Source organism: Oryctolagus cuniculus, chromosome 7 (genome assembly GCF_051225735.1).
Source record: "Oryctolagus cuniculus isolate XC-2025 breed Fujian yellow rabbit chromosome 7, ASM5122573v1, whole genome shotgun sequence".
NCBI lineage: Eukaryota > Metazoa > Chordata > Mammalia > Lagomorpha > Leporidae > Oryctolagus > Oryctolagus cuniculus.
In genome coordinates, this window is record NC_142873.1 from 135,539,420 (window position 1) to 135,559,278 (window position 19,859).

Consider the following 19,859-nt stretch of genomic DNA (forward strand, 5'->3'; position numbering starts at 1 on the left):
CAGCTGCCCTTTCCGGAGTTGATCCCATTCCTCCCTGAGGACAAGCTTCCCGGGGACCTGCCACCAGCACCCCACCGAGGCCATGACCACGGCCCATGAGAGAGGAGGAGCGAGAAGGCTGCAGGGGCCCTGGGCCCGGCATCAAGGCGTTTTCCCTGTCACTCTAGAACCCCGGAAGGCGGCCGGGCTGCAAACGCTGGGGTCTCCCAGTGGCACCGCTGCCGCCTCGCCGCCCCGGCCCCGGAGCCGCCCGCGCGCAACTCACCTGGGCCGCGGTGCCCGGAGAAGGAGTGGCCGCGCGAGGCGTGGACACGAGGATGCCCATCTCCGCGCGCGCCCCGCGCGCTCTCAAGGCCACAGAGGTCGGCTCAGCTGTGACGCTGGGTCTGGGGGGAGAAGAGGGAAAACCGAGACGCGCGGAGCGGGCACGCGGGGGAGCGCTCTGCGCACGCTGGAGGCGGCGGCCGGGGAGGCGAGGCGGGCGAGGTGAGCAGAAGCGCCGGGAACCCGCGCCGCCTCGCGCCCGCAGCCGCCAAGCCCGCAGGAATCCTGGCCCCGCCGGCCGCGGCACTGCGGAAGGAGGAGCGCGGGACTGAGTCGCTTCTCGGAACCGGAGCGCCTCCCGGAGCCCGCGATCCCCTCCGCCGCCTCCGGCCGCCCCGCTGGGACGCGTGCAGGAATTCAGCTCGCGTGGAACGTGGGACCGGCCGGGCCCGGAGTCTCCCGCGCTCGGGGAAAAGCGGGGCCCACGCAGCCAGGGCTAGAGGGGGCGCGGTCCCAGGGCCTCCCCCGCGCCACTCCCCACGTGGCGGCCGCGCCCCCGGGGCGTGGATGTGTACGCGGATGGGAAGGGGGGGGACCGTGAATGAAGCCTCAACGGCCAATCAACGCTGTCGGCGCGCGGGACCCCGCGAGCGAGGCCCAATGGCGAGCTCTGGGCGGCCCGGTCGGGCGGCGGGCGGGCGCGGGGGGCGGGGGCCGAAGCCGGGGGGCGGGAGGCGGCTCCGCGGGCAGCCAATGGGCGGCGGGCGGGGTGGGGCTCCGGAGCGCCGAGCGGGTCGGGGCTTTAAGCCGGCGGAGCGCGGCGGCGGGGCCCGCAGACGGAGCGGAGCGGCGGCGGCAGCGGCGGCGGCGGCGCGGCGCGGCGCGGCGCAGGGCAGGGCAGGGCGCGGGGCGGCATGGCCACCACCGCGCAGTACCTGCCGCGGGGCCCCGGCGGCGGAGCCGGGGGCACCGGGCCGCTCATGCATCCGGACGCCGCGGCGGCAGCGGCGGCGGCGGCGGCCGCCGAGCGGCTGCACGCGGGGGCCGCGTACCGCGAAGTGCAGAAGCTGATGCACCACGAGTGGCTGGGCGCGGGCGCGGGCCACCCCGTGGGCCTAGCGCACCCCCAGTGGCTGCCCGCGGGAGGAGGCGGCGGCGGCGACTGGGCCGGCGGCCCGCACCTGGAACACGGCAAGGCGGGCGGCGGCGGCACCGGCAGAGCAGACGACGGCGGCGGCAGCGGCGGCGGCGGCGGCGGAGGAGGTTTCCACGCGCGCCTGGTGCACCAGGGGGCGGCCCACGCGGGCGCGGCATGGGCGCAGGGCGGCACGGCGCACCACTTGGGTCCGGCCATGTCGCCTTCGCCCGGGGCCGGCGGGGGCCACCAGCCCCAGCCTCTCGGGCTGTACGCGCAGGCGGCCTACCCAGGGGGCGGCGGCGGCGGCCTGGCCGGGATGCTGGCGGCGGGCGGCGGCGGCGCGGGGCCGGGCCTGCACCACGCGCTGCACGAGGACGGCCACGAGGCGCAGCTGGAGCCGTCGCCGCCGCCGCACCTGGGCGCCCACGGACACGCACACGGACACGCACACGCGGGCAGCCTGCACGCGGCGGCCGCGGCAGCGGCGGCGGCGCACCTGCACCCGGGCGCGGGCGGCGGCGGCTCGTCGGTGGGCGAGCACTCGGACGAGGATGCGCCCAGCTCGGACGACCTGGAGCAGTTCGCCAAGCAGTTCAAGCAGCGGCGCATCAAGCTGGGCTTCACGCAGGCTGACGTGGGGCTGGCGCTGGGTACGCTGTACGGCAACGTGTTCTCGCAGACCACCATCTGCCGCTTCGAGGCCCTGCAGCTGAGCTTCAAGAACATGTGCAAGCTCAAGCCGCTGCTCAACAAGTGGCTGGAGGAGACCGACTCGTCCAGCGGCAGCCCCACCAACCTGGACAAGATCGCGGCGCAGGGCCGCAAGCGCAAGAAGCGCACGTCCATCGAGGTCGGGGTCAAGGGCGCGCTGGAGAGCCACTTCCTCAAGTGCCCCAAGCCCTCGGCGCACGAGATCACGGGCCTGGCCGACAGCCTGCAGTTGGAGAAGGAGGTGGTGCGCGTCTGGTTCTGCAACCGGCGGCAGAAGGAGAAGCGCATGACCCCCGCGGCCGGCGCGGGCCACCCGCCCATGGACGACGTGTACGCGCCTGGCGAGCTGGGGCCGGGTGGGGGCGGCGCGTCGCCGCCCTCCGCGCCCCCGCCGCCCCCGCCGGCCGCGCTGCACCACCACCACCACCACACACTGCCCGGCTCTGTGCAGTGACCCCGCGGGCTGGGCCCCCCGCCGGCGCGCGGCCCGCCCGCGCTGCCTGGACTCTTGGGGTTTTTTTTTGTTGTTGTTGTTATTCGGTTGCTTTGGATTTTACAAAAAAGAAAAAAGAAAAAAAAAAAGCCCAGAAACTTTCGAACAAAACCAAACACCCAGACGACCCTCCCCCGGCGAGCGGCGAAGACGGCCAACGGGTTGCGTCGCCCGAGCCCCGCGAGAGAGGAGCGAAGATGCGGAAAGCGCTCGCGCACCCCGGGCCCCCTGCCCGCCGCCGGCTTCCCGCCCACCCCCGCCCCTGTCCCCTTCGACGACCCCTGCCCCTGCCTCCCCCACCCCCGGGCTGTTCGGGGCCGGATCCCGGCAGCGGCCTCCCCACAGCGACAGGTAACGCGGTGCGGGGCTAGGGGTTCCCCGGGAAAGAGGACGGGGAGAAGGGAGCTCGCACCCCCTCTTCCCGGCGCGACTCCGTAGCCTGCGGGGCGAGGGTGGGGGCCGTCGCTCTCTGCGCCCCTCCGGGATGCGCCCCGCCCCCTCCCTTTCTCCGGGCTTGGGTTCTTCTTCTTCTTCTTTTTTTTTTTTAATGGTTTTTATTTATTCGTGGAGCTTCTCGGCTCCAGGGGTCCTAACTCTGCCCGCGCCCTTAATTTAAATCGCTGTATACTGTATTTATCGGGGCCCCGGAGGGGAGGCCGCGAGAGCCGCGTCTGTGTATAAAAGCAGGAAATAGCCAAAGCTTTAATCTAGCCTAATTTATTCTACCCCTTGTCTTCCCCTCCTTAAGAGAAAAAAAAAAAAAGAAAGAAAAGGAAAAAAAAAGCAAATCACACACACACACACTACAAAAAAAAAAAAAAAAAACTAACAAAAAAATTCGAGCGTTTGTTTTTCGTTTCGTTGTATCCGAGTCCCGGCTCGGTTCGTGGCCACGCCGGAGGGGTCTGCGCCCCCACGCGCGCCCAAGGCAAAGGGGCTCCTGCCCGGCTCAGCCCGAACGCCGCGTGCCTGGGCCCCTGCTCCCCGCGGGGCCCGGCCCTCCAGGCCGAGACAAACGAAACTTGGAAAAGTTGGAAGTGTTTTTTTAACCAGCTGTAGGAATAAGCCGTTCCCCGAGAACCTTCTGCCTGCCTCCCCGCGGCTTCACCGACCGCCCGGCGCGCGCCGGGGCCGGGGAAACCGGGAGGCAGCCGCGGGGAGAACCGTGTAAATATGTGAGATATGTACACACTGGCGGGGAGAAGAAACATTTTGTGCTTGGCTTTTATTTTTGGTTTTCCGGGTTGCCCTCCATTCCCGTCCTAAAGGATTTTGTACGCCAACTCATCTGCGAAAGGTATTTTAACCTAAGTTCCGAGTTTCTGACCCATCTCTATTTATTTTCTGGATGTATTTGGAGCTTCCCCCTTCTCCGTTTCTTCTGTTTGTTACAGTTTGAATTTAAATTTTGTTATTTTTTTCTTTCGGAACAATGTTTTGCCGCATCCTCTTTGTATCTTTATTGCAAAAAAAAATAATAATGTAGACTGGGAAGTTCCCTTTATATTTATGTTATAGTAAATATTTTATTACTCACATAAACATGTACCCCAGGGCTGTGTCCTGTCCTCTTTACAGGGCTGGGTGGGCTTGGGGTGAGGGGATGGGGTACCCTGCCTCAGCTCCCCAGAAGTTCCGGCCCCACAAACCTTGGGGGAAGGCGGCCCTGCGGCCCCTCCAGGCCAGCCAGGGTCAGGGCTGGCTGTTCGCTTAGCCGCAGCTGGGCCCCTGCCTCAGGTGGGACCAGCTAGGGAGAATGGAGCTGCTGCTTGTCCCCGGACCATGCCAGGGCCGGGTCACCCCGGAGACCCTGAGTCAGCCATTCCTCAGGCACAACTCCACTGCTCTTCTGGTCCCTGCAAGAAGCAGCCTCATCTTTGGTTTCGCTTTGCACCACTTGTGTTGGGGGCCTTGCCAGCATCATCATTCCAGGTCCCAAAGCAGCTGGGAGTCTGGCCTATCCCAACTCGCTCTCCACCCATTGACCAATGGCCCCCCAAACCACTTGGATCCACCGGGCACTCCCCTAGCAGGAGATCCATGCAGGGGTCGGTGGAAGCCCAGCAGGCCCGGGGCAGGAGGACTGCCTCTTTGCTCCATCTGCCCTAGCTTCTCCTGGGGAAAATGGAGGCGCAAACCCCTGTGCCACCAGAAAAACCTGACACGTCCTCAGCAGCGGTAGGTGCCCAGGAACTTCCCCCTCCGCCGCGGGGAGTGATGGGAGTGCACCGGGCAGGAGGACTCTGCAGCAGTGTGGGTGAGCTGGGGAGGGAGCACACAGGTCGCCGGGTTCCCTCCGAAGCCTTGGGCAGCTGCCTCCCCTCCAAGAGTCAGGACAGCTGGGGACAGGTCCAGAGGTACCTGTGGCCCGGTCAAGATCTGGCTTTCCCTTTTCAAATGCCCCCTTTCAAGGTGCGTGCAATGGGCCGGCGTCGCAGCATAGCGGTTTCAAGTGCTAATCAAACGGCTCCTCCTGTCTCCTCCGCAGATGCGGCTCTTTCCCCTTCTCTGGAGGAAGCACGCAGTTTCTCCTACCTCTCCTGGAGCCTCGGCTCAAAGGGGACAATTGCTTGGCTGGGGGGAAAGCTGGGTCCCCAATAAAGGGGTTGGTGAGGCCCCTCCTGCCCAGTCTGGGCCTGCCCCCCAGCTGATGTGGAGAAAGGTGGTCCCTAGCTGGGCTGGGGGGCTCAGAATAACTGTGGCCTATGAGAGATGCAGGTGACTCTGGGCTGTGGCGCTCCATCCTGGGGAAACCGTCTCTGCAAGAAACAGAGGCTGCCCCGGTCCTCCCAAGCTCAGCCTCTCCTTCCTGGCTCCCAGGAGCAATGACTCTGTAGTTGGTATCCGGGTCCCCTCCGCACTGGCCAGCCTCTGTGCTCTTCCAGAGGAGGCCGGGAACTCCCAGCCTGGCAAGGTGAAGGTACTGCTGGGCGCCTCCTGCAGAGGTAGGAAGCTTCTCTGCCGCCCCACGTTCCTCCCTGCTCCCTCCTTATTTCTCCCTTCCTGGATTTATCCCAGCCTCCAGGCCCTGAAATGGAAGCAATGCAGCTTCAGGCTTCCTGCTGCCTGCACGGCCCAGGGCCTCAGCAGGTTGGGAGGTTGGAAAGGACCAAGGGGAAGACGGGGGCCTTTCACGGGCCTCTGCCAGCAGCTGACACCAATTGATTGATTTCCTAATTGTCTGCTTAATCCTGTATAAGAGGGTGGGTTTATTATTTAAGCAAGTCAACTCAAAAACAGCAAAACAATGTGGGCTCCCAAGAACTAGCAGCAGCTGAGGAACAAAACAAAAAAGGTGAGAAAAAAAAAAGTGGAAACGGGGATAGAAGAAAATTTTTCACTTTGCAAGGATTTTGTTTAATGAGATGCCAGGCTGGGACAGTTATCCGTTGATCGACCTCCTGCTGGCAGAAGCACCCCCCCCCCCCAGGATTCTTCCCCCAGACTCTAGCCTGGGGCGACCGTAGGACACACTGGACTCAGCACAGTGAACTTTATTAGGAGAAAACTGGTGAAGAAAGGGATTTTTCCCCCTGGAGCCTTTCTCTGGCTAGAAGGGAGTTCAGGGAGGGCAGAGCCCGCTGCCGTGGACTTGACCGTCATCTCTCCATCCCTTGTGCCTGCTCCAGAGTGTCCCACCTCCTTTCGCTCAAGGGAGGCGCCTGTCCCTAGCGTGCACTTTTCAGGAAGTCTAAGCCATCCCTGGTAAAACTGGGAATTTTCTGACCCTCTCCCCCACCCCTCCCCTTTGCACTTGAACAAAATTATTTTCATGTGGCCACAGGTGAATCCCCATAGGCGGGTGTAAGAATGTGTGTGTGCCCCCTGTGCATGCATAGCTGATCCCAAAGGTAGGAGGGGAGAAAGAAAATCCGTGGTACGTGACCGGTGCTTTGAGCTGGAAGAACATTTGCAGGTGAGGATTGGCCAACAACAGAAAGAAGGAAGGTGTGTGTGACGGTCACCTGTGGTCATCAAGGTAAACTCAGAGGGTACCCTGTCCTGAGCCCCAGGGACAGCTGTCTTCTCCCCCACCTCCTGCCCCAGGAAGTTGTACCTGCTTTTATGCTGTATGGTTTATCTCCTACACAATTGTCTCCTGGCCATAGGACTTGAAAGAGTAGCCATAGGACTAGCTGATCCCTAAACACAGCTGCCCACCTAGAGCTGTTTGGAATTCCACCTGCCCTTGGAGAGGCTCTGGGCTTGCCTGTGGGAGAGCCAAGCCCCCAGTGACAGTAGGATGTCCCCTGGCAGGCCTTGATGGTAGAGCCCAACAAGGTTGGGGATCCAGCCCAGCTGCCCCGCTAAGCTTAGCTAAGAAGATCTACATGAGCTGTCAATTTTGTCCCCTTTTGTCACATTAGATGCCCTGGAGTTAGTATTCGACCCAGCCACTCAGAGCTCCTCGTGCTGCCTCTGAGGCCTCTGTGTGGGAGGACTGCCCTCTATTGGCCCCTGAGCCAGGACACCCGGACACAACAGCAGAACCACCTCTACCTTGAACGGACCTCCCAAAAGTCAGCTTCAGGGTGACGACCCGATGAGGGAGTGCCAACTAGAGCAGGGATAACTGTGCAAAGAAAGCACTTGTGCTACACACACACACACACACACACACACACACACTTCCTGAGAGCCCTCCTCTCCACTGACCACCCTACCCAAACACGCTCAGAAACTCACCACCATATACTACCTCCTCTGTCTCTGTCCCACTCATTCCGACCCGGTTACTCTGCTCAGCCAGTTAAAACTCCAACCCAGGAGCGTGCATTTGGCATGGTGGTTAATATGCCACTTGGGATGCCAGCATCCCCTCTCAGAGTGCCTGGTTTTGGGTCCGAGCTCTGCTCCCAATTCCCAATTCTAGCTTCCTGCTAATGCACCCCTAGGAGGCAGCACACAAGGGACCTGCTTTGAGTGGCATTTGCACAGGGGACCCGGATTGAGTTCTGGGATCCTGGCTTCAGCCTGGACCGCCCCGGCTGTTGTGGACATTTGGGGAGTGAATAAGTGGCTGGGAGCTTGTTCTCTGTCTCCTCTCTCATTCCCTCTGCCTTTCAAATAAGTAATTTTTTAGAAAAATAACCCAGGCTCTCATCAGCTTGTTCACGCACACACATGCTAACACACCCATGGCCACACCCACACCACTGTCTCAGCTATCCAAGAATAGCTTTGGGTCTTTGGCACTGTGCTCCTGGGAGCTGCCGGCACCTGACATGTAACATCTGATTGAGTGCCCCCAACCCTCCACTGTGGCATTTGACGGGGTCTCCATTTTAGGATTTGCAAGCACCTGCCCCTCAGCCGCTTTCCTGACACATGCCTGCCTCTCGTTGTCCCAGCTCCTCCCAGATCTCTCCCTGCTCCTCTCAGATAATTACAGTGAAGCTGTGTGTTTGTATGTATGTGTGCTCTTATTTTTTAAACACACACCCCCACACGTACATATGCGTGTGTATATACAAACACACACAGCAATTAGATCTATCTGTGCCTGCCATCGTCCTCGTATGCTAAAACCTCAGCCATGGCCATGCCCCCACGTTGCCATACTATGAAGCTGGGGTCACCTGCTCATGGGCTCCTGATGTCACACACGTGTGTGTGTGTGTGTGTGTGTGTGCCTGTACACTCTCACCGCTTACACCCAAGCTAGCTCCCTGGTATTTCTTCAAGGGCATGACCTCTCACCCCACCTTCTGCCCCCTCCAGGGCATCAGGCTCTTCTCCCAATGACCTAAGTACCAGGAAGGTTTTGCTCCACCCCCTGCACTACCACCCCCATGGGGACACACACCAGTGGCCATGTCTCCCCCCAAGCCTGGCCAGGGTGGCCTGGGTATTATTAGGCTGCAGAGACAGCACGGAGGCATATGGTCTCGTACACAAGAAATAATGTTCATGTTAAATCAGACCTCATGCATAATGCATGGTGCCTGATCTCACATTATTTTGGGTGTTCGTCAAAATCAGTGTTCTTTCTTGTGAGGGCTCCTGAAAAGAAGGGAAAAAGGCATTCGCTGACTGCACCCCCAGCCTGGACCTGGGGAGCCCAGAATGGCCCAGGGGCATCCCTTGGCCTCACCTCGCCCACCCGTGGGTCCTGTCCTCTGTCTCACTCTGTCTTGCCACACGGAAGGAGGGGTTGCCTCGGGTTTGTAGCAGGCGTAAGGGCCCGTGTTATTTTTATTTCTTTTCTCTCGCCTCCCTGTCCCCGGAGGGTTCCGGGGAATAGCAGTGGCTCCGTCGCTCTCACACCCGATTCATTTGCCGTTTTATGAACTCCCCGTTGATTCATCGCCTCCCTAAGTCAATGATTCACTCCTGATGGCTTTTCAGAAATCCTTCTTCAAAGGCTCCAGATTATTCAGCTCTGAACAAGAGCAAGAGCCAGAGCCGACCTGGACCCTGCGCTGCGGCTGCTCCCGAGGCCCGGCCACCCGTGTTCTCAACTATCCGTGGGCTTTTCCCCAGGACGGGGCCAGCCTGGGGATGAGAGTGCGCTCCCTCCACACAGCAGCTGGTGGAGCTGACCCCAGCAGCCCATGGAGACACCTAGCCTGTGGCCACGCCTCTGCCACTTCTGTGGATCACCTACCTTCTCCAGTTGTCACCAAAGTCCCTGGAGAAGCTCTCCAGGCCTCAGGAGAAGCAGAGGGCAGAATGACAGTGCAGCGGGGCTTGGGACCAGACAGACCAGGGCACGGATCCTGGCTCTGCCTCTTCTCACTTGTCTGACTTTGGGCCAGCCGCTGACATGTGTGTGCCTCAGTTTCCAGGTATGGTGACAGTAGCAGTGTAGCGGAAGGAATGAATGAATGACAGCTGTTTGATGGTGAAGACTGGGCAGGGCATTATTAACAGGGAAGAAAACCAAAATCAGGTGAGTTTTTACCATGGACCCCACTCGGTCCAAAGCATTCTGACACAGTTCTTCCTTGTTACTTACTTTGTGCTTTCTTTTCAATATTTATTTATTTATTTATTTATTTATTTATTTGAAAGGCAGAGTTACAGAGAGAGAGAGAGAGAGAGAGAGAGAGAGAGAGAGAGAGACAAACTCTTCCATCCACTGGTTAATTCTCCAAATGGCTACAATAGGCAGATCTGGGCGAGGCTAAAGTCAGGAGCCAGGAACTCTATCCTGGTCTCCCACATGTATGGCAGGGACCCAAGGACTTGGGCCATCTCCTGCTTTTTTCCCGAGTGCATTAGCAGGGAGCTGGCTCGGAAGTGGAGCAACAAGACACTCTTACATGGGATGTGGGTGTTGCAAGTGGCCACTTAACCTGCTGCACCACAACGCCCACCCCTGTGCTTTGTTTTCACAATTTCCCATGAACTATTCCTATTTTACAGATGAGAAAACTGGTACCCAGAGAGTTTTAGTGACCTAAGATAGCCAGACAAGTTAACGACAGAACTGGGATAAAACCCACTTTATCTGACTCTTCGGTCCCTGTCCTTTTTACACCCTGTGCTGGGGCAAACCATGGTGCTTCGTATTTGAGTATTTGTCCTAAGCAGAGGAGATTCCAGAATTCAGAACCAGAACAGACAGGGAGAAGCTCAAGACCAAGGGCATTGGCACTAGTTGGCTAGGAGCTGCCCCCTCTCCACCATTTCACAATCAGGTAAATGGGGGCCGGGGGGACACAAGGAAGTTGAGTAACTTATGTAGGATCAACAGGATCATCAGGAACCCCTCCTGACCGGCCCACTGTGAGCCACAGGTACTGAGCAACCACACGCAGTGGCTGGGAGCATGGGCCCAGGCATCCTCCACCCCAGGTGTTCATTTCAGCTGCACCACCTCCTGCCCGTGGGACTTTCGGCTACCTGAGCTCACCATACCTCAGTCTCCTCATCTGTAAATGGAGATGATAGTGCTTGCCTCGTAGGACTGCTGTGAGGAGATGAGAGTGCATATACATAGATACAGTTATACATCCATCATCTTAGGAGAGAGCCTGACACATTGTAAGTACATAGTAAATGCTGGCTATAAAAATAAGTTTATGTGTATAATATATATGATTATGTTATTGCTGAGCTGGAGTAGTGCAGAAAAGTACTGCCTAGTGCTCCCTCACCCCCGCCCCCGCAGTTATTCCCTTCATTCTCAAAACCACTCTGCGAAGAAAATTTCAAGATCTCCATCCTCAGTCTACAGATGGGGCAGCTGAGGTCCTTGAAGGCCTTGCCCAAGATCACCCAGAAAGCTGCCGGCAAGCACAGACTCTCTCTGGACTCCGGCCTTCCCAACAGTGTGCACGGAGTCCATTCCAAGTACTGAGGCTCCATGGGGGGACTTGGGGGAGCAGCACCCATAGGGTCCACGGAGCCTCACAGAGGGTGGGGGCACTAATCTGGATCATGAAGAATGAATGAGCAGGGGATCACCTGGCCCCTGCAACCATCCATTCATCAACCCAACAAAGCAAGGTCACTCAACTCCAGGGCCCTTGGACTCCACTCAGCCTGCCTTCCTGAACCTGCATGCCTCTTCCTGCCCTGCCCAGGACCCTCCTACCATTGGCCCTATGCCCCTTCCTTTAATCTCAAGAAAATATTAAACTCAAGGTCCAGATCTCTAAACTCTTTTGTGGCCACCTTCCATGAGACTAAGAATGCTTAAGTTCCCAACTCCTGGCTCTACTACAACCCAGCCCACAGTACGACCATCAAATCATGCCACAGGGCAACTCAAAGATGGGGCCTAGGAACTTGGGGTTTAGGCTTCTCTCCACTGCTCATCCTAAATGAGGTCATTTGTCATCCCTGGACCTCAATCTATGAAATGAACATTTCTTCATTCATCCATCCATCCTACCTCCCCCATTCTTCAACCCACCCATCCATCCATGCAACCATTCATTCATCCAACTACCCACCCATCTACTCATCCATTCATCCATCCACCCTTCATCCACCTATTCAACCACCCACCCATCCATCTGCCATCCACTCATCCAGTTTTACAACCAGGCCCTATGTTGAGCACAGAGATGGATGATAAAAACCAGTTTTTCATCCTCAAAACACCTCAGTCACGTAGGGTAGATACATGAGCGCCCGTGTGAGAAAATTGTTTGGGAGGAAATAATGAAATCTTGTTCAATGGATGAGTCTCTTGTGCCAGAGTGCTGGGAAACTCCATGTCCCATTCATTTTTTAAAGGGATTGTTTTTTACTTATTTGAAAGGCAGAGTTACAGAGGCAGAGAGAGAGAGAGAGAGAATCTTCCAAACCACTGGTTCACTCTGCAAATGGCTGCAATGGTCGGAGCTGCACAGATCTGAAGCCAAGGAACCTGGAGCTTCTTCCAGGTCTCCCACGTGGGCCACCTCACACTGCTTTCTCAGGCCATAGCAGAGAGCTGGATCAGCAGCAGAGAGCGGGCACTCGAACCAGTGCCCATATGGGATGCCGGCGCTGCAGGTGGCGACGGCGGCTTTACCCACCACGCCATGGCACTGGCCCCCCCACCCTCCCACTCCACTTGTTTTCTTCAGGGCCCCACAGAAAGATACGGCCCACACAGCCCCTTCATAGACCTTCATAGATAAGATTCTCCTTATCTCTAATTTCTTATTCCAGGGATGCCATGTGCTGACCTAGACTAGAGGAACTGCAAAGGAAATTGGGGAAAGGAAGAAGCTTGTGAACACAACTCCTGCCAATAGCGAGTATCACCTCTGGGACTCAGTCTTCTATCAGAAACCCAGGAGCATCTCTGTAGCAGGGAGGTACGGGGAAGCGCCCCGGTCCCAGGCCTGTCACCATCTCGCTGTGAGACTTTGAGCAGGTCCATGCCACTCTCTGGACTCCAACTTCCCCAACAGTGCAGCGAGGGGGTCGGTCTATGGGTCTCCCCAGTTTTGAGGCTCTCACTTGCCTTCTAGCCTGGGTGGGCCTGCTCTTCTGACAATGGGGCCTCTCTGACCAGCCCACACATGAGCAGGGAGAGATGACGTGGTTAGTGTCCAAGGCCCTGAGTCCTCTGGCTATTCAACCCCCTCTCCCCTGACACAAATGGCCCTCAGTCGCCTCCCCCTCCCAGCCCCCAGAATCTGGGCACAGCTGGAGTCAGCCATGCTCTGGCTACCCCATGAATCACCCCTCTATGGTCCCCGGGGGAGTGGTCCAGGGAGCATCCTACGCCCCACGCAGAATGAGGGCCAGAATCGCGGCCCTCAAACAGGCAGTGTCCCCACGAACAATGGGGGCCTGTGGCTAACAGCCGGAATGTAGCCATTGTCCTGCCCTGGCCCCCAACCCCAAGGCCTCAGGTCCCCAGGCCAGGCAGGCTGGCAGGGGTCAGTGCGTCAGGCGCTCATGTGCCAGGACCAAAGATGCAGGGCCCACTGCTTGCCCTCCCTGGGAAGGGACATAGGTAGGCTGATGGGCCACATCTCGTGTCCACACCCAGCCTCACAAAGAATGCCATGCACAGGGCGAGGAGAAGCAAGACGGGACCCACAGCAGCTAAGCTGGCCTCCAACACACCCATCCCTCGGGGACTTGGAGCAGACTCTCAGAGAAGGGGCCTAGCAGCTCTGAGACCCAAGCTATACATCACAGTGGGGAGGGGGACCACATTAGAATAATGCAGGATTAGAGTGGGGTTGCTATAGCGACGTATTAGGGCAATACATCTAGGGAGCCCCGGCCCCTTGGTGATGTATGACTCTGCTCAGCTGTGGGGAGCAGGGGGAGGGGACCTGTCCCGCCCCTCCAAGGGGAAAGCAGACACCAAACATTCTCTTCGTGGGGAAGAATATGTGCCTTGGGCTCCAAAGACAGGCATCACAGACTCCTGTCAAGACTGAGGGATGCCTGCCAAGCCCACCTCCAGCATCCCACTTCTGTCCGTGGTCAGCTCAGCCTCGGCTACACATCCCAGCTCTCACCTCAGCCTCAGTCCCTGCCCCAGCCCCCACTCAGCCTGCATCCCAGCTCCTCCAAGCCCTGACCTTTCTGCTCCCTTGCTGGGAACCAGTCCCATATTGTCTCCCTGGGTATCCAGCAGGATTCACAGGACGCACTGTGCTGGGGGGTCAGAGAAGGGAACCCCAGGGCAGGGGGTAGCACTGTCCAGAAACACTGCTCAGGGCTGTTCATTTGAGAGCCGCTCTAAGGGTAAGGACGAGGGCACTTGGGCTGCACTCTGCTCGTCCAGGGGCCTCCCCATGCCAGTGCTTGGGCACCCCGCCCCACCACACCCCCACCTAATCCCAGGTCTGGGAATTTAGCCTCTCTCCACTGCTCTCAGGGCCACCAAAAGGCTGTACAGGTGGACTTGCCTGAGTGAGAAAACTCGGGTGGGCCCTCAGCAGAGGAGGACTCATCAAAAAACTTTCACATGCTACTTGCAATGGTCTGTGACAAAGTCACATCACGAACTTCCTTTCAAACTACTGAATTGAGTCATTTGCCCCGGCTTGCCCCATCTCCAAAGCCCTGGACCTCAACCTCCTGGGGACCTCAGGGGAAGATTCTCTTAAGATAATACCCTTTTCTACAGCCACCTTAGCATCTTGGTGAGGGATGAGGAAGAAGGACGAGTGAACTCAGAGAACCACGGGTGTGCCTAGCAGTCTAGCCCTGTCTCTCTGGCTTGCCTTTCCCTCGCTGTAACTCGCAGTGTTTGGGTGTTTGTGAGCAGGCATGCTTTGCTTCCTCACTGAATGGCAATTTTTAGTTAATTCAATTGATTGCAATAATTACACAACATCCCCCCCCCAAAAAAAAAAAAAAAAAGCTTGCTTTTTCATTTTGAAAGTGACACATCTGCTCTGGCACTTTGAAAGTCACAGCTCTGGCTCCAGAAGCCATGACCACAGCAGTCACGTCCTCCAAGCAGAGGAGGACATAGGTCAAGGGGCACTGCCCTGAACAGGAGCACACACGTGCACGCACACATACTCCTGCCCCCACCAACGAAGACACCAGGTCTTTAGCCATGATTGGAAGGAACCCACAGAAGGGGTTCCTCCTCTCCCTGTCTTTCATCCTCTGTGGGTCTCACAGTCACACACACTCACATTCAAACACAGTGCACACACATGGTCCACTTGCTCTCACATGTGCGGAGCCAAGAGAATGGAGGAGAAGGTAGGTGGAGGACAGAGTGCGTACCCCAAGGGCAGTTTCTGGGGCGGGGGGCAGAGTGCCCAGGGCACTGAGTGGGCAGCAGTTCTCATGGCTTCCTCTCTTCCCTCGCCAGCGACCAAAGGTCAGCCCAGGCGGCTCAGCCACGTGCACTCCACCCACAGCCCTGGTCAGGTCACGTGAGACCAGGACCAAAGCCTCATCAACACTCCATTGTCTTCCAGAGCCCAGCCTCATGCTGAACCCAAGGAGCCTTCTGCCCAGGGCTGGTCAGTGATCCTCCGGAATCTTCAGGGACCCATGGGGTCCCTCTGTCCTTACCTACCTTCTCCTCCAGCCACAGAAGACAAACTGGGTGGTGTCCAGTGGGATCACATCCCTTCCTGGAGCTTTAGATCCCTGTCTGAGCGATGGGAGGAGCAGGCCTTCCGTTGCATTGAGAATGCATGGGGTGGGGAACAGGGAGAAGGTGAGGAAGGGCCCTCTCCCTCAGACTCCCTCTGGGGAGCACACACACCATCCCTGCCACCCTCCCTGCCCATTCCCCAGATGCTCTGGGGGAAAGAGTGTAGCGGAGAAGGCCAGAGCACTACCCTGAAGGTCATCTTGCACGTCAGCACTGGGAAGGGCCCCAGAGCCCCTTGCGCCCTGGCTCCCAGCCTGGACCACAACACAGGCTTCATTGAGTCCTGTACACTCTCTCTCCCAGGATGCACACAGAGCTGTGGGCTTGCGGCTCCTGCCCACGGGGCCCCTAAGCCCCACAAGACCCACCCAGGGAAGGAGGCCAGAGCTAGCTGACTGGACACAGCTCCCGAGGGGCTTCGGGAGGAATGGGCACTGTGCCTGTGCTGGAATCTCCCTGATCATAGGGCCAACTTCCAAGTCCTACTCTACCTAGCCTGGAATGGATCAAAGGTCTTGGGGACCCGGCTAGGACAGTTTCTACCAGTGCCACCTATGCATCCCCTACCAGCCCCCTGTTAACCCTATTTGCACCGTGCTGAGACAAGGACACTCCCTAGCCCCTGCCACTGGGAGGAGACCTCAGGCAAAGCCATCCCAGTGCACCCTCTGTCTCCTTTAAGGAAATTAGATGGGGAGAGATGGCTCCGCGTTGGGGAGGGAGGGTTGTAGGGAAGCTGGGCTGAGACGCTCCAGCCCCTCTGGGGGCTCCAGGAAGGGGAGGGCTGCCCCAGCAGGATGACAGAGAGATGATTAAACCCACAGAGAAGATTGATAAGGGAGCTAAACAGCTGCAACTCTGCAAGGTGGGCTGGGGACAGATCTCATCTTGTCCTGGCGGCGCTCAGAGCCATGGGGGCTGGGCCAGCCTTACTGAGCTCACGACCTACACACTCTAGAGCGGCAATGGGGTGGTGGGTGGAGGGCCGCCACCCCCCCACCCCAGGCTTCCCACCCAAGACTGCTGATGATGGCTCCAAAGCCCAGCCCCACTCCTCCCCACCCCCTCAGAATTCCTTCCTTGCCTGACACCCTTGGGCACCTGGGCAGCGTGCCCCTTCTCACCGGAGCCCCATTCACTCACTGCACCTCTGCCTCAGCCCTCACTCTCGTTATTATTAGATGTGATTTACAGCGGAAATGCTGAGTCAGACAAGCCAACACTCCCCAGACGGAGGCAGTGGGGCAGGAGAGTCCAGGGGAGCCAGCCCTCTGTGGGCAGGGGCCTCAGATGGGACCTGGGACCTGGGGATGTGGCACCCAGCCCCAGACGAGTGGGCAGTTGGTCTCTGCTGTTTCTCCTGTTGCTCCAGGCCCAGGGTCCTCACCTGGAACTCTTGGACATTTGAATCCCTTTTCTGATGTGCACCTGGCCTCCCAGCCCGTCCTGGTGACCCGAGTTTTCCTTAGCAGCTTTGAGAGGGCAGCCCAGGGATCCTGAAGCCTGGAGAGGAGGCGGCTCAGTGGGGCCCGTTTCCGCCCAGCAGGAAGGCTTGTAGCGCAGAAGGCGGCCCCTGACTCAGAGAGATGGAGGCAGGCAGGAAAAGTGCATTGCTGGGGTCCCAACCCCCAACTCAGCAAGCAGAAACACGGATACTGTGCTCCTGTAGGGGTCCACAGGCTCCAGAGCCCGTGGCAAGCACTTGCGTCTGCCCCCACCTTGTGTGCGAGAGCACGGTGGGCAGGTCCATCTCTGCTCCCTGGGTCTCTGATTCCCTGGCAGGGAAGAACTGGGCATTGTTGCCAAAAATAAACGTTCCCTCTCCCGCTCCCTGGCTCCCGGCTCCCGCTCATTAGGATGCGTGGCGTTTGGCTGCGGTCCCACACCTTGCAGCTCATTATAAATATGCAGTCGCTGCTGGCGCTACCCCAATCATCTCTGCAATCAGAGCTTTTAATTAGGTTAATTAAATTGTATCAAATCTCGCAGGGACGCAGTTCACTGATGCTGATGAGGCAGCCAAAACAGACCCCAGCTCCTCCACTAATGAAGGCCGCTGCCTGCCTGAGCAGTGCGGGAGCAGGAGCGCATAATAAACGGGCGCATCCTCTGGGAGGAGCTGCTGCCCAGGCCCTGGGCCCTGGGGACCTGGCAGGGGGTCTGCGTCAAGCAGGCCAGGCTCCAGCTGCAGTAGAGACTCCCACCCCAGGGACCACCCTCTTCACCTGAGAAATAACTGAGGCAGCTTCGGGACCCTGGGGCAGGTGGGCAGTGTCAGGGGCCTGAGCACCTGCTACCCCTACCTGGCAAACTTGAGTGTGCCTCTAAGAGCCATTGGCTCCACGGTTAGTTTCCTCTTTACGGCTCCCCAAGAATGGTCCAACATGGTCAGGCCTATGCACACACACAAACACACTCTTAACCCCTCCACAGCCCCTCTGTCTAGTGAGGCCTGGCTTAGACTAGAAAGTCCATCCACCACCACTGGCTTCTGCCGTGGGGGCTACCTGCCCTGTGGCAGGGGGTGGTTTATAATGCTACCAACTAGTAACAGAAGGTGCCACCCTCAGGCTCCTTATGCCAGGCGGGCCCTGCACCTTTCCACCTAGTGCCCCACCTTCGGAGCCCTGAGTGGACCGCTTGTCCCAGACCCCCTGAGATTAACTTAGCTAAGGATGGGAGATGGCCCCTCCTCATCCTGACTGTCTTCCGCCCTGGGCACTGGAGACCACAGGACCCAGAAACGTCCTCCGCTGTCTTGCATCATGATGGTGGGAGCTGCCGCCCGCCTCCAAAGGGGCTGTCCCTAATGCTCAGCCTGGCTCCAACCCCCTGCTCTTAACCCCTCCCCCCTGGTCGCAGGGTCTGAGCAGATGAAGGGGGGGCAGAACTTCAGTGCTCTGGGACAGGTCGTTTCTGCTACAGAAGCTTTTTTTTTCCACCCAGTAATGTGAAAACCCGAAACCCGAAACCAACCCCCACCCCCCACTTTGTCACCTCAGAGAAGCCTCTGGGGTAACTGGGAGAAAGCTGTAAATGAGTCAGGCTGATTCAGGGAGGGGGGCTGCCCAGGTGTCTCTGGGCACCGTGGTTTGCTTCAGTGATGACGTGAGCAAGGCCATCAGGTGACAGACAACACAGGAAGAGGAAAGGGCTTCCTTGCCACCCCCAAACACGCAGTCGCCTAGATAAATACCACCTGCCTAGAAACAGCTAGCTCCTCGGCCCTGCTCTGGGCCAGCCTCTACCACCCCACAGGGGCCAAGGCTGCAGGCCACACAGCGGGCCCTGGCGGCCCTGCTCCCACACGAGACGATGTGGCATCGCCACCACGGGGGCTGTGCAGTGGACCAGATGTGCAGGGAGCGCTAGGAATGCAGCTCAGTTAGCAGACACGAGGGGCCAGAACTTCCCAAATGTAGGGGGGTGGATCCCAGAGGAGGAACAGGGGGCTTCCGCAGTGCGCAGCAGCAGGGTTTTGGGTTGTTCTGTTTTTGTGTTTGGGGGTTTTGCACTGTTTCCCCGGATCAGAGCAGGTTAAAGAGCAAGCAGAAGCACACACTGAGCAGCTCTCTAGTCTCTGAAGCCAAAGCGGCGGACTTAGGGCCAGGAAGCTCGGCCTGTCTCACTGCTCCTCCGGGATCCTTCCCTGCGCCTCTGCCGACACAGCCATGGAGCCAGCGGGAGCCCTGCCAGCAGGGAGGCCCCGTGACCTGGCTGGCTAGCGAGCACGCACCCCCTGACCCTGCGCGGTGGCTGCGCAAGCCCAAGAAGCCTGCCAGCTCAGCCCTAAGACGCGGTTCAGGTCCGCCCCAGTTCCTTCACTCTCCTGGGGCTTCGGGCCAGGACTCCTACCCCAGGCCTGGCCCGCCCTTCCCAACACCCAGGGCATGAGGCTCCGGGAACTGGCAGGCCATGCGGGCTGGAGGAGGAAGGGTGCGCAGCACCACACCCCCACTTGCCTCACTGTCTCAAGTCACAACAGGCCCTGGCCTCACCGGCCTCCACAGGTAGGCAGAGCAAGTCGGTGTCGGTTGGCTGCCTTCCCTGGCCAGCGCCCCACAGCCAGCAGCATGGGAAGACGGTGAGCTACACGTACACTCAGAATTGCAGGGGAGATGCCCACCAAGTCCTGGACAATCACTCTCTGGGAAACTTGGGGCTCAATGCCAGAGCCCCAGGAAAGACCCTGACACTCCCTGAGTGGTCCTCCCTAGAAACGGGAAGGGAACGCCCTTTCTCGCCAGCCCTGGTCTCCAGGCCACACTCGCCTCGAGCTCAGGGGGAGAATAATCCTTCTGGCAGAGCTCTCCCCTGTGGCTAAGTCAATAAAGAGATGCATCCTGAGCCCCCACAGAAGCAACAAAGTGTGCTAAGTGGGTGGACACCAGCTCTGGGGAACAGAGCTCAGGGAAGGGGCAGTAGCTCCACCTGCTGGGCCCTTTCCACCCTGTCCCTAGGAACCGGCTCCTTGGGAAAGTGCAAAGTCAGAGTAAGATTATGTTATTGAAGAGGAAGGCCAGGGCTTGCCAGCCTCCTGCTTTGGTCAGAAGGGCCCTAAGATGTGGCAATGGCCTAAAACTGACCCAGGCCCACGGATTCTGTTGGGACAGACCCAGGGGCTCCATGTCACCCATGCAGCTGCTGCTTCAAAGCTGAATCAAATGAGTACTCCTACCAATACTCTCCGTCTCCACAGGATGCCCACAGCCCCCCAGCACGGC

General features: G+C 58.7%; 1 protein-coding gene across 1 annotated transcript; it reads left to right on the forward strand.

Moving 5' to 3' along the window:
- Positions 1-1,098: 1,098 nt before the first annotated feature.
- Positions 1,099-3,394, forward strand: POU3F1 (POU class 3 homeobox 1). The gene has a single exon (XM_002720642.6). The coding sequence runs from the start codon at positions 1,179-1,181 to the stop codon at positions 2,565-2,567; it is 1,389 nt and encodes a 462-aa protein (XP_002720688.3). The 5' UTR covers positions 1,099-1,178; the 3' UTR covers positions 2,568-3,394.
- The last annotated feature ends 16,465 nt before the right edge of the window (positions 3,395-19,859 follow it).

Bases quoted from the DNA above. Each gene is read 5' to 3' on its own strand.
- POU3F1 (XM_002720642.6), top strand. From the start codon at position 1,179: ATGGCCACCACCGCGCAGTACCTGCCGCGGGGCCCCGGCGGCGGAGCC.